Below are 17,368 nucleotides of genomic sequence, written 5' to 3'. Positions count from 1 at the left end.
TTGACGTTCTTTTTTTCCTCTACAAATGTTGCGTTTGCTTGCACTGGTTTAGTAGCACATCAGAGCGCTCGAGTGAATATTCTGAGTGTGGGCTGGGGGCACGTACTGTACGCTGTGTCTCGCGACAGGAGAGGCTCACAGTAAGCTTATTAATGTCTCCTGACTCGCGCCTTCGTGTTACGTAGTTGCCATAGCAACAAAGCACACGCTAGATATAAATATCAACACCTTTTAACCCTCATTCTTTGCGTGCCTCTGAATCAATATCTGTTACACACGCCTGGATGTGCTAAAATACACGCGGCAGATACGCATTCCGATGCTCATCAACAGGCGACACGGTCTAAGTGCTCGTGCGTGCTGACATTCAGTCAAGCTGAGGGAAATGAAAAGACGCTAAAAGATTAAGGAGGTTAGCTTTTACTGCGGCTGCTCGGGGAGGCTTGAGCTGCACTGCCATGGACACAAACAAGGCGGGCCCACTTACATAAGATCCAAGTCATTTCTCTGTGACGTTCAGCATACAGCGCAATGCTAATTAACTCTGAATGTAATTGTTACATTTTCAAAATAGATCAGCTTTCTTCTTAAATTATCTCCATACATGTTCGACTCGTAGTATGGCTTTATTCCCATAATATTATAATGTTAAACCCAAACTAAATTTCCACAAATGACAACTTTTTGTTTTGTTTCTCATAATATTATGGCTTTAAAAAGCAACAACATTTTTCAGTAATATTTCAACTCTATGCTTACTTAAATTATGTTATTTTCCCCTCATATTACAAGTTTATTCTCGGAAATTAGATGTTTTTTCCATTTCTGCTGGGTTTTTTTTGTGGCAGTGGCTCAGGAGGTAGAGCAGGTCGTCCAGAAACCGGAAGGTTGGCGGTTGGATCCTCGCTCGCTCCACCCAGTCACTGTCTTTGTGTCTCTTCGCCCACCTTGCCACCTTGTGTGTGAATGTGAATGAATGTTGGGTGGAGGTCGGGGAGGCCGTAGGCGTGAACGTTTCCATCAGACTACTCCAGGGCAGCTGTGACTACAGATATAGATTACCACCACCAGTGTGTGACTGAGGAGTGAATGAATAATGGGTTCGCTTCACAATGAATATAAAATTTAATCCATTATTATATTTTTCCCCAGCCTAATTTTCCAAAAATTACAACTTCATATTGTGTTGTGTGTTTCTCAGACTATTACAACTTTAAAACAAATAACATATTTTTTTCTTTAGTATTTCAACTCTGTGCTATTTCAGTTACATCATTTTTTGAGTCATCAAGTTCTGTATGAGTTTATTCCCGTAAAATTAAGATTTTTTTTCATAGAATACAACTTTTTTCCTCTTAATATTCGATTTTATTCTTATGAAATTAAAGCTGTTTTCCATTTCGCCAGTTTTTTTTTTACAATTTCCAAATATTTCCACTTTCTTCTTGTAAGTTTTCTTCTCATAATATTATGACTTTAGATATTTTGACCTTACTACTATAAAACTGAACTTTTTCCCCCAACCTACTTTTCCAAAAATGACTTAGTTTTATTTGATAAAACATTTTTTCGTTAATATTTCAACTCTATGCTCCTAAAACGACTTTATTTTCCCTCATAATATTACGTCATTATTGTGGATTACAGCGATTTTTCTTAATATTATGACTTTCTTCTTGGAAAATTACTATTTTTTCCATTCTTGCTTAAATTTTTTTTTTACTTTTCTTGTTAAATTATATTTTTCAAATGTGCTGCAGGCCTTTGGAAAAAAACAGCAACAGACCACACATGGCCCCCCGACTGCACTTTGGACACCCCTGAATTCGACATTTAAATGCGTAACATACTTCAGGCAAACATTTTCTCTGGCTCAACAAGACGCAGGCCTGGCACATTGCGCGCATCAACGGCAGTAGATACTTCCTGACTACGGCTATTCTGTCCCTTATGACAGAAAATAATTAAGAACTATCAGCCGAAGGTCATGATGCCCAGTGTTGATTGATTAAAGATCCCAGATTCAGCCCGTCTTACACTGGCCCCCAGCTGTCCCAGCTATTGGCTTCATATTCCCCCATTTTCCAGATAAACCTGTGCTACTCACCTGTCCAAAGGTGATTTAATAGCTTTTAGTGTGTGAGGTTTACGGTGATACTTTCATGATGCGTTCATAAATCAAAGCTGAAGCGTCTGTCATGTGCAGCGTAAAGAAACAAGCAGGTGGACACTTTATGAGCAAGATGCAGTGATTTATTCATGTTGGAGCGCTGAAAGCTAACAGTACTGATCCATGCTGCCACCTCGTGGTACCAAACATGATGCTTGACCATGGAGGCACAAGCCAAACTGTGACGTCATGCCAACATATAATAAATATTACATTATGTTTGTGGTGCATTGCTTACTAGAGAGGGTGAAATTAATATGATCAATAAAATGATCAATGTTTTAACAGCTGTGCACAGATCGTCTGGGGGGCTGGTTCACTGTGATTGTCTTGTAGGAGGCAACAGCGACACCCAGCGTTGACTGGGAGCACATCTCTGGACAAGACAAGGAAAAACGGTAAAAACGCTAAAAAAACTAAAGCTAATATGGCACAATCCAAAAAAAGGTTAGGTACATTAACAAATCAGGAGTTGCAAAAAGAGTATGAAATATTTCACAATATTTATTATTATTGTTGTGGTAGTTTGCTGTTGTGTCCATACAGAGAGATGTTTCTTATTTGGGAGTATTCTGCGAAGCGAGTTCAGTGGGTTACGGGCTGTGTTGAGTGGAAAGCCGGACTTGCGTGTTCAGCGAAGGTGGCTCTCTTTTAAAGCAGCTGCATCGCCATGGTAACTTGGGCTAAACTCATTGCCTGGTCAGGACCAGGTTATGTCCAGGCTTTAAGCTTAAAATCAGCTATGAAAGTGCCACTGTTTCACTGTTTAACTAATTCGGAGATGACGTCAGCATTTATTTAGAACCTACGAGGTTTCCCAGGGGACATGGACATTTAAAAAAAAAAGAGGATTCCCTGATATTATCCATCTATAAGTGAGACAGATTTTCAGCCGTGGGAACACGCTAGATATGCTCACGCGAGCACCAAATGCAATATGAAATATTAATAAATGTTAGCAGATGTACTGTAAATGTCATATGAGTGCTTGCGTGAGCACTCAGCCTGTTAGTCTTCTTATATTACAATATTTGCTGGAGGAATAAACACTCTGAGGCATTAATCAACCGCATTAAAACACTTGTTTTATTATAAAAAGGAAAAACAAATTAAAAGTCGCCATAAAACACGTCACACACAAAACACTTCCCTCTAGTGGTCACAACGAGATACAGTTTATTAAAATATTTAATGAATTTATGACATCGAAAACGAAAGTTTACGAAAGAAGCTCCAGTGTATGTATTTTTGAAATGGATAAGTGTTAATGTGTCAAAGTTGTGCAATGTTGAACGCTGATAAATGAAAAGACCAGTATGGTATAGTTTTTATAATCATCAGCGTTAACTTGTGCATTCACACGCTGCATTCGGGCATGGCGGCGACAGTATTGCTTTGAGCAGTCATAATCTTTTGGGAACTCCTCATAACGCTTCATACTAATTACGTACTCAATTTTTGTGAAATACACTGGGCTGGTATGCTTCACTTTTCAGCGGAAGTAGAATAATACGACGTCAAACGACCAGTTTCATGTGAACGCGCACTTAGCACGAAGCCGAAAAGCCGACTTGACAAAGTAAGTTGATAACCACCATCGCGGGACGAATTAAGTCTGATTGCGGTTGTTAGGTTTTGTCGAGTTGCATCTTGAGCACAAAGCCTGGGTTTGTGGAGACACTTTGGCCGTATACTCTCGTTCTGACCCTGCCATTGCTAAATAAAGGAACTAAAGTTAACCAGAGAAGTCACTTTCTGGAGAAACTGCGTGTGAATGCTGAAGCTGAACAGAAGTGCAGGAAATGCAGGAAATGTAGAATTTAAGTGTTTTCAATTTGGAAAATTGTTGTACTGAATGTTTGGATGCCGGAATGTTTTGAATGGGCGAAGAAACGTGGAAACATGCCATTCATTTTTGGGCCGGAAAATGTGGAATTACCGACAATTTGGGCATTTTTTAGAATGTGTGCGCTGATGGTCAATGTGTCCGGAGTGAGCTAAACATTTTGAAGTTGTAATGGTTTGAATTAGTTGGGAAAATGTAAGTTGTTGAACAAAGTAAGAAGAAATGATAAATAATACAGTGGTGTGAAAACGTGTTTGCCCCCTTCCTGATTTATTTATTTTTGCACGTTTGTTACACTTGAATGTTTCAGATCATCAAACTACGGTAATTTAAATATTAGTCGGTGACAGACTGATAGATCTCAACTAATCTCAGTTAAGTTATGTTTTAACAGGGGGGGGGCAATCACTTTTTCACACAGGGCCGTGTAGGTTTGGATTTGTTTCTCCCTTAATAATAAAAAGTTTCATTTAAAAAGTGCATTTTGTGTTCAGTTGTGTTGTCATTGACTAATATTTACATTTGTTTGATGATCTGAAACATTTCAGTGTGACAAACATACAAAAAAAAAAGAAATCAGGAAGGGGCCAAACACTTTTTCACAGCACTGTACATAAATAATACATTTAAATTATAAATGTTAAATAAAAACAATAATAATCATTTTGGTATTTATATTATTTTTGGAAAAAAAATGAAAAAGTGGACAAAATCGGTCTCTTACTTGGTGTGTTATCTCCAGACGAGCGCTTTTCATCTCCACTCGATGTCATCTGTGTGAGTCTGGGCTTGACGAGGATTGAGTGCCCTGCGAGAGAAGCACATTTACTTTTAACAAGACAAGCAGCTTGTGATCTTCCATGACAGATCTCCATCGTGCTGCGTCTTCACGTCCGTCCTGGTGGCTCACCGCGCTCGGGCAGCGTCTTTGCCGCCTTCTCCTGCAGGTGTTTGCAGATGATGGCCTCCGCCTTCTTCTGCGTGGTGCGTGTGTCGGGGAAGGCCAGTATTTCCGTGAGCCTCAGGTTGCTGTTCAGGGCCGTGTTGGCTGTGGGGCGGGCCACCGTGGGGAGAAGCTTCTGATACTCCTGGTCGGTGAAGTCCATCTCTAGGCTTTGAACTGCTCTAATCCTGAAAGACGGATGGTTTACTGGATTACCTCATGGTCATGAGACGTTTTAGTTACAGTCTGTAAGTCTGGTTGCATTGTGGCCAAGTGGTGCAGCGAACCACCAGATCCAGCTCTGGTTTACATGTTGCAGTTGGTGCGCATGTTTAGGATAGTTTGGCCTTGGTGGAGGTCTGTGTCCTACTGAGTGATGTTCTAGTGGGCTTTAGTGTTGGTTATTGGGGGAGGTCTTGAGGGCTCCAGGAATCCAGAACATTCTGTAACATTCTGTATGGGAGTTACCTGTGCTTGGTCAGGATGGTGTAAACCTGCTGCACCAACAATTCGGCTGCTCCCGCCTTACAGTGAAGGGTTCCGTAGACGATCTTCTCCATCAAGTGCAGACGCAGCTTCTGTAAGGACTAAAGAGACGACACGGAAGAAGAGTTTGTCTTTGAAAAGCAGAATTCAAGAGTTATATAAATTAAGAAACATTAACTTGTGAGTAATCTATTTCTTGCACCCCCCCTTCCCCCCCATTAATTGTCCTACCCGTCGTATTTTGTTCCAGTTGTCCAGCTTAGCAGAAAGCGAAAGCCCTTTGCTGTAGGAGAGCATTTCAAATTCTTTGGGGTAATAACGGGAAAAGATCTCAGCCACATGGTAGCCACTGGACAAATCTCTAGGAAAGAAACCACAACACCACCAATTTCAACATATTTTCACATATGTTGTCCACTTGGTTGTGGACCCCTGCTCTAAACCTTAGAATATGCCTCTCACAGTTATCAAGCGTATTTTCAAAACAGTTTTACACATTAAGGACAAATACAGGCAATATTGTACTTCGAAAACGTGCAGCGAATGAGTGAATTGGCTTGTGAAACAGCGCCCTCTGCTGGCAACATAGCTGTAGCACTTTTCCCCGAGGACAGCGCCACCAAACTACTTCGCTACTTCAAAGAAGCTAATTACTTGCAATTTCAAGAAGACAAAAATGCGCGAATACAGCTTTATGTATTAAAGGTAGATTCTATATATTAATACAGAGTTTTAAAATACTTGTTTTACTTCTGCACCTTACAAAAAAATGACATGAAGAGCTGTCTGACTTACCTGCGTATGTTCATCGGCTGGGCGGACAGTTCTAAGTTCTGCAGCCATTTTATGACATCCCTCGGCAGTCCCGTCATCGTCACGACTTTCGTCCGTTGGTTCCGAGCCTCCCGTTCGACCCAAATGACACACGAAGCGACTAATTCTTCTACTGGCGAGCTGACATGTTATGGCGTCAAAACAACGCTCGTCATGGCGCCATTCCTTTATCAGTGAGACGGCTAAAGCTAGCGTGACCTATGGGGACATTGTTGCCTTGTCTCCGTGGTAACCACTTCTTTCTCGTGGGTCCGGTGTCAACTAACGGGGTATGGCGGCGCTCTGCTGCCCCTAGCGGTAGAAGGTGATGTTTACACAATTTTGGTTAATTCAATATGAGGCAGTTCAATACATTTATTAATTCTTACTTAATGTATTTTATATCCATCCATTTATGCTGGAGCCTATCCCAGCTGACTTCGGGCGAGAGGCGGGGTACACCCCGGACTGATCACCAGCCAATAGCAGGGCACATATAGACAAACAAGCATTTACACTCACATTCATACCTATGGACAATCTAGAGTCGCCAATTAACTTAACCTAACCGAACCTGCATGTTTTTGGAATGTGGGTGGAAACTGGAGTACCCAGAGAAAGCCCACACACGCACAGGGAGGACATGGCACAGAAATGCCAAACGGAGATTCGAACCCAGATCTTCCAGATCTCCTGATTGTGTGGCCAACATGCTAACCACTCGGCCGTGTATTTCATATACACATATATAATATTTATAACTGCTTGAATTTGTTATTTTTCCCATCACAACATTCAACAAGTTTGATTGCATTTTTAATGTGTTTATAATGCAAAACTATACAATAACAGAGTGCATCAAATTATTTAAATTCTACTTCCAAGTACTTGAATTTAAAATATGAATGATTATTATTTTTTCTTCACAAATATTTATGAAGGCTATGCAAAGTACGTCCATACATTAATTAGCTATACTGTACATTGACTGGTCGCTACAGTAAAATTAACTTTCACTGGTACCGCAGGAAGTTCCTGATCTGGCCAGGCAGGGGGAGATGGGACAGGAGGTGAAGTCGGTCCCGGCCGACGCACTTCCTGATGCAGTGACGACACAGCTGACTCAGCAGTCGCGGTGTGGCTACCAAAAGGAGTACGTAATAATACCTTGTTGTAGATTTGAGGACCTTTGAGTGATCATGCTGTTCACCTTCATATAGTAGCAGGAAGCCCTCTGTTAAACTGCTGGGCGGGGCCACATCCACCGGCCTCTGACATTCAGTGTTCCTGGCGTTAATGTCGGCGCCAAAGTCCAGCAGCAGTTTCACGACCGCTGTGCAGTCTTTCTCTGCCGCCGCATGTAAGGGCGAGTCCAAGGATTTGCCTTTTTGGACGTTGGCACCTGATTGAGGGACAGAATCATAGGCATATTTACCAGCATGTCACAATCCAATCTATTTATTTCCACCATTAGCCACTAGGGGGCATATTTACACAGCATTTTGGGATTGCTGGGTACTGTATTTCCAAAGCACGTGTTTTCAGACCTTCCCTGAGGAGCTTTCTGGCACAATCCAGCTCCTGGCAGACACAGGCTGTGTAGAGGGCCGTGCCCAGGTGGGGAATGTCCATGTCCACATCTGCACCCCATGTCAGCAGAACCTCCACGCAACCGTAATGACCTTGAGTCAAAGTGAGCACAATCTTATTGGCGTAAATATTAGATGGCAAAGCATGCTGACCTCTGCTGGTGGCCTCGTGGATGGGTGACGGGTGGTGCACAAGGCTCTGAGCCTTGGCACCGTTTTCCAAAAGAATTTCCGTGCACGCCACGCTGCCCACCGCACAGGCATTGAACAGTGGTGTGGCGCCATCGACCGTGCAGGCGTTGACCTGTAAACACCCCTCCGTTACTTTTCTCAGTTGTTTAAACTTGACAAACTTTTTTTTTTTTAACTGACGCTTGCGCCGGCGTCGATGAGGGCTCTGGCACAGGCCACGTGGTCCCCCAGGCAGGCTTCGTGAAGAGGGGTCACATGGTCTATGGTTTGGGCATTGACACTGTGACCCTGCAAGTCAATGGCAAAATACGTTACGTGATGTGTCATCATGACAAGTCAGGACCACACTGTGCCATCCGCTTGTACTCTTACATAACAAGACCAGAAAGATAACTGCATTATTATTAAAAATGTTGTGTAAATGCTGAACAATATGGTGGGTTCTACTGCCAAAATGAAACACACAATCCAATTAAATGAACATAAAATATTTAAAACTTGAAATAATTTTAAAATGCATTAAGGTTTCCCTCAGTTACTTATCTTAAATAATTTGAAAATGGTGAAATATCTTATATAATTACATACAAATTAAATTATTTTCCATTATTTAATGGAATTTTTGCTCATTTCATTGCAGTCCAGTCTTCTAAAATGCCAGGGAAAGTAAAATTTGTACTTATGCGCTAGGCACTGAAAAATGAAGAAAAATGTTGCAAAAAAAATTGTTGGAATAAAAATTGAGCAATATTTAGCAATATCAATAGTCATCTTTATCCAAATTTACACACAAAAAAGAACGGCCTGGTGTTTGACACAAAAGTGTCACGTTGATTGCTTACGTACTTTTTTTTTTTACGTAATCCTGCTAACTTGCAAATAAAAGGGCCTCCATTCAAAACTCCTTATCCTCAACAGCTGCCGTGTGCTCACCTGTAAAATGAGGGTCCTCAGGGCCAGCAGGCGACCCTGACTGGCGGCATCGTGAAGCGGCGAGCGGTCTGTCCAGGATCCTGCAAGGGGAGGAGGAGGCAGTGACAATTTAGAACATTCATTACTGTCGCGCTAATGCTCTCTACAGAGAGCGCTTTACAAGACACACAACCTGTTTACAAGCGCTAATCACGTGACGCTACATTGCACAAGTAATCGTGCAACAATATCCTGATATAAGAAGGTTAATCGCTCAGGTGAGTGATTTGTGTATTCATTTGGAGATCATTTCAAGTGTTTGCCCAGCGAAGCAGTAACACATAACTGCACTTGCAATTTCATTTATTTAAGACCCCCTTTGCCGACTAAATTTGCATGTGGACAAAAATAAACCAAACCTCTGAAGTTGAGCTAATCTGAGGTGGTCTGATTTGGAATTCCACCAATTTTTTATGAAAAAAAAGCTTATTTAAAGTCATACACACTTTGAAATTTAAACACATATCATGCATATTGAAGTCTGTCACTACAGTTAATAATGGTTTTATGATGGCAGCAGTTTGACGCTGGAACAGATTATTTCTATGGTCAAACCTCGGATTTCGCCCATCTATTCACCATCTGTAATTATTTCTGCTTGGAAAACTATAATTATTCTCTAGAAAATGTGTTTTTGTGAATATTTTTTGGTGTATGGAACAGATTAATTGCATTTACATTATTTCCTGTGGGAAAAATTGCTTTTGTAACAAACCTCAGTGAGTCAGCTCCCTAATCCAGTAAAAGATCCAATAAAAGTCCAAAAAAAGATAAAATTGGAAAAAATGGACATGCAAAGGTTATAGATCAGTTTGTTACTTCATTGTTAAGGTGAAACAGATAATGAAGTAGGCTTATAGTTACTTCATTATCTGTTTCACCTTAACAATGAAGTAACTGTAACCCTACTTTTTTACCTTTTTCACTTATTTTACCAGCACAGAGAGTGTGTGATATTTAAGTCAGTGAATAAAATGTCCATGAATATAACCCTTACATTTATTGATGTAATCCATCACTGGCCCATTTTGTCCAGTAACTGAAAAATGGATGTAGCTTGGCTAACTTGTCAGCCTCAGCACATACAGTAGGAAGTGACGTCGGGGGTTCAGAGTTGACTTTCAGTTTGGCGTGGGTCATGGGCGTACGGCCACAACGGTAGCCTGTGTTTTTATTAGGGTTTATTGTGCTGCTTGTGAGATCATTCAAACCTGCAACAAAAAAGGCTGTTCTGGTGATCAAGTCTGGTGCTTGTGTGTCTCACCGAGCATTACAGTAAGATTACTGACACCTAGTGACCAAATCAAATCAAATCAAATCAAAGTTTATTTGTATAGCACCTTACAACATCCCAAAGGTGCTTCACAAGAGTAAAAACAGGTTATAGCAAATGAGAACAGGGTAAAATCGAATAAAAAACAACTAAAACAAAATAAAAAATACAAATACAGGCACAGAATCATAACTAAAATACATATAATCATCATGTTTCATAAGCCGGTCTGAATAAATGAGTTTTTAAAAGAGATTTAAAAACTGACAACTCTGTCGTCGATCCAAGTGACTGCTACACCATCACGTCTTTGAATGTGTCTTCTGAATGCCTTATATTTGTATTTCAGTTCATTTAGCCATTTTTAATCTTGAAAATGATGAATTTAGGCAAAAAAATGTAAAATGTCCTTAAACATGCATATACACAAATATATTTTTTACCAAAAATAGGCCGTGTTCAACCACGACATGCCATGATTTACGAATGAATATATTTTTGAAAAAACGGTGATGGAGTGAAGCCCCAGAATGCAAAGTGTCGATGGATTACTCTATTCACATTTTACATTCAAAGTTTGTCATTAAGGTTAAGATTAATGGCGATTAATTTCTTTTTACAGTTGCTTTCTGATGGCAGCAGTTTGATACTGGGACAGACTATTTGGATTATTTCCTATACCTTTGAAGTCCAAACAAATCGTACAGCGTTGGACCTCAGTGCTACTGCTGGATACCTTACTAAAAATGTCTGTGTTGATGTCGGCAGGGCCAAAATTGTTAATCAAACAAGGTGTGTGGTTAAGAGTGTGTGTTGTTGCTTTTGCGCCTGCAGTATGAGAGGGGTGACTTGCATGGCTGGGAATGGAAAGTAGGGCAGCGTGGTGGAGGGGTGGTATCATGACTCTGTTCTATTAATACATGAGAGAAAAAGAGCGTCTTGCTCCAGTAATACAGTAAATGTACAGTCTTAAGTAAGCTGATTAGATCAGTCATAATGTAGCTTCAATGCGGCACATGAATATAAGGATTAAAGCTAGTAGATGTGCAGGAGTTTATTTTAAAAGTTAGACGAGGCCAGCGCGTGTGCACACTGTCTTGTGTTTTATACTCCACACCATTCCTGTCTTGGTGACCTTCCACCTTTTAAGGGCCCGGAGGTAGATGACGAAGGCCACAACAAACAAACACTCACCTCGTGGCTGAGCGTAGTCGTAAAACTCGGCAGATATCCTGGCTGCCTCTTTGCGGTTGCCACGCACAATGTAGAAGTACGTGAGCAGGTTGAGGGAGATCTTGACAAAGAGCTTGAAGCAGAAGAGCGCCAAGATGCTGAGGTAGACGTTGGACAGCTGGGCCGCAAAGGGCTTGCTGGCCAGCTCCTCTGCCGGGTCGGACATTTCCTCTGCTTGGGATGATGATGATGAGGAGGAGGATGAAGGCGGGCCTCTGAGCCTGTTGGCTTGTCCTGGCAAGGAAAAAAAAACAGAATGGAAAAAATTCCCTGCAGCTGCTGCTGGGAGTGGGATCAACGTGTGCTATGTTATTGTATGCAGTGAGGGTGGGAACTGCTGCGTGGCATTTTGTGTACTGTACTACCTGTTGAGGCACAAATATACTAAATGCATACATTTTTAATACTGTGCCATTATAAAGATAATAATGCTCAGTTTTAGGAACTATTATGGTCATACAGTATTATATACAGTATTCATCGCAATTCCTATTCCTTCCTTTATTGATCCAGTTGGCTGTCTAGATCAGTGCTTCTTAACATATTTTTCAGTGACGTACTCCCTGGTGGAATATATTTTTCAAGCCAATTAAACCAGAGAAGTATTTTTGGTATTAAAAAAAAAAGAAGATGTAAAACAGCACTGAAGCTTCACTATTTGATTTATTACTGTTCAAACGGGTGATAATCTGAAGTGGTGTTCTTTGAAGCATTTGGAAACAATAATAATACTAAAAAAATCGATATAAAATAACTTAGAATTAATTTAATTATGAAAAAAAGATTTGTGCACATTAAATGCAATCAAATAGAAAGCTTGTTATTGTCACTATACACATGTACAATGGGATTTCAATACAATAACATCATATTATATGTAATATATATTTAACAATGTTTAATGGTAAATAACTAAATCATAGTTAAAATAATAATATAAATTCAAATACAAATGAATTAATTTGAATACATGCGTTTATTACAAATAAACTTGCTTTAATATTGTTTCTGGATTTTTATATTTTTTATATTTTTGCATTGTTTCTCACTCTGTACTATCCATGTCTTAGTCATGGGTTAAACTCACAAAACCAGTAGGGGATTAAATACCTATTTCCTCCCACTGTGTTAATCTCAAGTACGCCCACTGATCAAGAGGCCTCCTTAGAGCATTCAAAGTCACTTTAACAGAAAGAAAATTGCCATAAAATGTTATTAATGTCTGCATTTTTACATGGAAGTTCCGGGTTTTCATTAGCAAAATGCATCAGATTCATAGAATTATTCCTTGTAGTATCAGGTGTGAGTCTGTAGGTGGCAACACAAACCCGCACAGATCTAAAAATCATCTTTGAAGAATGGTTCTAGATTGAGCTCCACAACAGCTTTCTTTCAAGATGACTCCTTGCCTATCTAATAACACCAGTGCCTCTTATAACGGGACGCTTTTTCAAGATAAATTAGCGCAATTATTTGACCAGCAGGGTGGTGAGAGGACAGAGACACTCATGCATTAAAATGAAGTCTTTGCCCTGGAAGCTTGTCCTTTACAAAGTCCTTTATAAGCTTTTTTTGGAAAGGGAGGACGTAAGGGGGCACTTTTGGTTTACAATTTTCATTTTGGATACAAAAACATCCTTCAGGGGTTTCCACTAGAGATGGGCGCATCGATCTTTGAGATCACCGATTGCACTGTTCAGCAAAAAAAACCTCAGCAAATAAGTTCTTCGACACAGGAAGGCTTTGGGGCGTTTTGTTTCCTTATTTTGCACAGATAGTTGTATGTAACAAAAGGGAATGATCACATCATACGCAGAAGAATACGCATGCCAAGGGGTCGGCGACCCGCGGCTCCGGACCCACATGCGGCTCCTCAGCCTCCTTGTTGTGGCTCCCATGCCGAGCTCTGTGATGTTTTTTTTTTAACACTGAAGTGGAGGAAATGTGCATTTTTGAAAAGAGTTTGAAATATCTGACTCACTCCAAGTCCGTGAATGCATCTCTACTGCGTTCTGACTGCTGATCGGATGAGCAAGGGAAGGGGGAGGGCGGCCCGTGTGTTGGGTGAAACACGAAAAAGACGTCTTGAAAGTGTGCTCCATGAATACGTGCCTAAAAAGAAAAATATTGGAAGAAAATAGAAAAATACACACGCACTCTGCACTTCGGTTGTTTTGCGGCTCCTGACCATTTTTCTTCACAGGAAGAGGAAGTAAAATGGCTCTGTTGATACTAAAGGTTGCCACCCCCTGACGTGGGCAGAAGAACACGGATCCGAGCGTCGCTACACTGACGTTCTGTTTGTTGTTCTTCAACTTTTTTCCCTTCATTATGTCTCCCAAGAGTGAGGCCACCTCTTCTGTTGGCAGTGCATCAAAGAAAAGGAAAGTGAAGTGAAATTAGACATAAAATGCTCAGAAAGTGAAGAAAAAAAACATACATGACATTGGATTAATCTCAAAATTTGTAGTATCGCCCGCCTCTGTTGTGTTCTTTCCCCCCCAGTACAGTATGTCATCTTTGCAGCGTGGGAGCTGTTGGGCGGTCAGCAGCGAGCCAAAATGGAGGCTGCCATTAGCCTCTATTTTTATTAGAGAAGGTAATGTTGAGATTTCAGGGCCTCAAAACACTTCTGTTGCTGCTTCAGGGTCAAATTCTGCATTCAAACAGGCGGGGAAGTTAGATATATTGCTTGTTACGCGCCCTTACGTGACCTTAAACCCGAGGTACATACTGAACCCTGTATGTCCCGTTACAACCCCGAGAAGGTAGGGACAATGCTATGGTCTTGTTTTTCTGGCCGTGGATTAGAGTCCTTCCATATTGACGCCTATGGATTACGACGGAAATGTCATGAAAGCTCCAGCAGGTTTTTCAGCTTAGACATGAAGCTCAGTTCTTGTCCGCTATCTCTGCACTCAAACAAGAATTAGCAGGCTGCCCAATAAGACTGGACAGCATGATCGGTATGCACGTAACACGCAGACCACAGTGACGCCGTCTGACCAAGAATGCAATGGGCGGCGTCACTGTGAAGAACTTCACCACTCACGACTTTGAGTAAAACGACCCCACTTTTGCACATTGTCTGCTGCAAGCAATTAAGGCTTAAAAATTAACATCGCCTATTTATGGGGGGGGAATCACGCGGCGTTCAAGGACGAAGGAGAGTGGAGGGCACGTGATGTTGACTGTGTTGACACAGTCACACACACTACTTTACTACTACTTCATTGTTGGAATAACCATCATTTATTGGAATAAAAATCATACTGTGGAAAAAAGGCTGCTAAGTGAATAAAGTGATTTCATGACCGGCATGAATTTTGAAGAAATTACGGATTGTAATTCGAACAGGAAAAGTATTTTATATTCATTTGTATTTATATATCATATTGATTATAATATAGTTTTATAAGTAGTTTAGAAATAATCTAATGTAATTAATTGAAATGGATTTTTAAAAATGGTATTTCTAGTCTCAGTTTGTGTTATACTAATTTTAGTATTTAATAATATTTAGATTTATTTTTTCCAAATTTTTAAATATACTGTAAATTAATTGCTACATTTACATTAGCACTGATGCTAGATGGAACACAATTCAATAGGATTAGTTAAAAATAGTAATTTTGTATATATTTGGTCCAAAAAAATACTGAAAATGAGACCAAAGCAACTAAATGTCAAGAAAATAATAAAATGTGTGCCTATTAACACACGTGACCACAGCTAAATCAGATGTGTGCAGTCTAAGTGAAGGCGAGTTCTCCTCTGGGAGAGCCCTCATGTTTCTGCTTATCTTCAAATGATAAGTGGGCCTTAAGTTCAGCGATGCTGCTATGGAGCACGTTGTCAAGCATCCAGGAGACACAGCAGTCACCCCCCAGCTTGATGTCATCGCTCATATTTCTGAGTAGTATTCTGATTATTCGGTATTTTGGCCCAGGCTAAATCAACAAGCAACAAGGTGGACTTTGGCGGGTTTGACGGATTGTCGACTGTGCACGACTTGACTCACACTGCAGAGTAGAGCCGAGACATCCTTGAAGGCCGAACAGTCCTAAGCGTCCGTCTGTCTGACTGGTTCGAGGTCCATACTGTTCCACTCCAATCCTGTAGGGGGCAGAAATTCTCATTACCAAACTAAATGTCATGTTCTGCATTCTGCTCTGCTGCCCTCTGCTGTTTTTGTGTTGCAGCACATCCCTGAACATGACCCAGACCTAATCACACACACCTGCAGCTCATTACCTCCTCCCTTCTTAAGCTGCAGCCAAACAATCTACCAGTGCCAGATTGTACTCCTTGACTTCCTGACCTCCTGTTCCTTGCTCCCGCTCAGTCCGGCTCCACTACCCTTACCCTGCTTTCTGGCCCGCTATCTGTGCTTGTGCTTACCTGCTCTGTACCTTGTTAGTATTTTCCTGTTGGTTTGCCTTCAGCGTTTTCTGTTGTACTTCTAGTTTTTTCCCTGACAGCCTTCTGCTGTCAGTGTTTTATGTTTGTTACCCAAAGTGGATTTTCCTTTGTTGTACTTTACCTGTTTGGACACTTTTTGTTATTAAACTTTATTTTGTATTTTGAAGTCGCACTAGTCTTGCATTGGGATCCTAATTTTCCTGCTGTGGCATCCGCCACTCCTGACAGAACAATCTGGCCAAGATGGATCCCGCAGACATGGAGCACTTCCGCTCGGCCCTGGCGCATCAAGGCCAACTAGTCGGTGGTCACGAGAAGTCACTCCAAGGCATCATGGAGGCTATATCCGTGCTATCCGCTGGCATGGATGCCCTAAACCAACGCCTTGCCAGTCCCTCCTCTCACCCGCCACCAGAGGTCGGTACGTCCCCGCACACCTTGGACCCACCTAACGGCGCAGCTGCATACGCACCTGTGCCTAATCAGCCGCATGAGCCAAATATCCCTCATCCTTCTCGCTTCTCTGGAGACTCGGACTCCTGCAACCAGTTCTTACACCAGTGTTCCCTCGTGTTTGACCAGCAACCCACCACGTACTCATCGGACCAATCTAAGGTAGCGTTCATTATGAGTTTACTCTCGGGTAGAGCCGCTACGTGGGCTATGGTGGCGAGCACGTCTATGCCTGCCATACGCACCTCCTTACCCATGTTTCTCGAAGAAATTAGACGTGTGTTTCATCACCCCATTCGGGGAATGGAAGCAGCTAGTCAGCTATTAGATATGAAGCAGAGAGGACGCCCAGTGGCGGATTTTTCTATTGACTTCCGTGTACTTGCTGTAGAGAGCGGGTATCCCGATACCGTCCTTCGAAGTATTTTTCGCAAGGCACTCGACGCACACATTAAGGATGAGTTAGTGGCTAAGGACAACACTACTTCCCTCAACGGCCTCATTAACTTGGCTATTGAATTAGAGAATCGCATGAAGGAAAGGGTGAGAGAGTACGCCAAGGAGGGATACTACGGCAGGGTGTCGATCCCGACAAGGATACCATTCCCACCTCCGGAGGGACAGACGCCCGAACCAGGCATCGGGGACGCTGTGGCCGCACCGCCAGAGGTTCCTATGCAACTCGGAGGACGACGCCTCGCCGCCGAGGAAAGAGCACGTCGTCGCAAGTTGGACCTGTGCCTCTACTGCGGTAATCCGGGGCATCGACTCCTCCAATGCCCCATCCGACCCCATCGCCTTCAGGGATCGACTCCTGGATCAGCAGCGGAGCCGAAGCCAAGACCCAGGAGCACCCAACCTGTTCCGGAGGACAGTCCAGTCATGGGGAGCTGTGAGTATCTCCAGAACTCAGTCACTACTGCAGAGGAAGTCCCCCTCAAGAGACTTCTAATTCAGGGAGTAGTCATTAACAAGG

At 41.8% G+C, this 17,368-nt stretch overlaps 2 protein-coding genes across 4 annotated transcripts; both read right to left on the bottom strand.

Moving 5' to 3' along the window:
- Window positions 1-2,244: 2,244 nt before the first annotated feature.
- spata4 (spermatogenesis associated 4) lies at window positions 2,245-6,516 on the bottom strand. The gene is made up of 6 exons (XM_054792796.1): window positions 6,241-6,516; window positions 5,677-5,806; window positions 5,428-5,546; window positions 4,927-5,147; window positions 4,741-4,824; window positions 2,245-2,546 (listed from the first exon to the last, which is right to left on the bottom strand). Exons 1-6 carry the CDS (start codon window positions 6,315-6,317, stop codon window positions 2,452-2,454), a joined length of 726 nt encoding a protein of 241 aa, XP_054648771.1. The 5' UTR covers window positions 6,318-6,516; the 3' UTR covers window positions 2,245-2,451.
- Window positions 6,517-7,078: 562 nt separating this feature from the next.
- On the bottom strand, window positions 7,079-15,636 carry asb5a (ankyrin repeat and SOCS box containing 5a). 3 transcript variants are annotated; one of them, XM_054792794.1, is made up of 10 exons: window positions 15,539-15,636; window positions 13,706-13,873; window positions 13,499-13,629; window positions 11,479-11,751; window positions 8,973-9,052; window positions 8,220-8,327; window positions 8,001-8,151; window positions 7,806-7,940; window positions 7,469-7,660; window positions 7,079-7,399 (listed from the first exon to the last, which is right to left on the bottom strand). In XM_054792794.1, exons 3-10 carry the CDS (start codon window positions 13,617-13,619, stop codon window positions 7,272-7,274), a joined length of 1,188 nt encoding a protein of 395 aa, XP_054648769.1. In that variant the 5' UTR covers window positions 13,620-13,629; window positions 13,706-13,873; window positions 15,539-15,636; the 3' UTR covers window positions 7,079-7,271. The 3 variants fall into 3 exon arrangements, with proteins under 3 accessions (XP_054648769.1, XP_054648767.1, XP_054648770.1); XM_054792792.1 differs by having other exon boundaries at window positions 7,806-8,151; XM_054792795.1 differs by lacking the exons at window positions 13,499-13,629; window positions 13,706-13,873 and having other exon boundaries at window positions 7,806-8,151.
- Window positions 15,637-17,368: the final 1,732 nt, after the last annotated feature.

This window comes from Dunckerocampus dactyliophorus, chromosome 11 (genome assembly GCF_027744805.1).
Source record: "Dunckerocampus dactyliophorus isolate RoL2022-P2 chromosome 11, RoL_Ddac_1.1, whole genome shotgun sequence".
Taxonomy (NCBI): domain Eukaryota; kingdom Metazoa; phylum Chordata; class Actinopteri; order Syngnathiformes; family Syngnathidae; genus Dunckerocampus; species Dunckerocampus dactyliophorus.
Note: the sequence above shows the minus strand (reverse complement) of the source record. Positions and strands in the feature narration are given on the sequence as shown.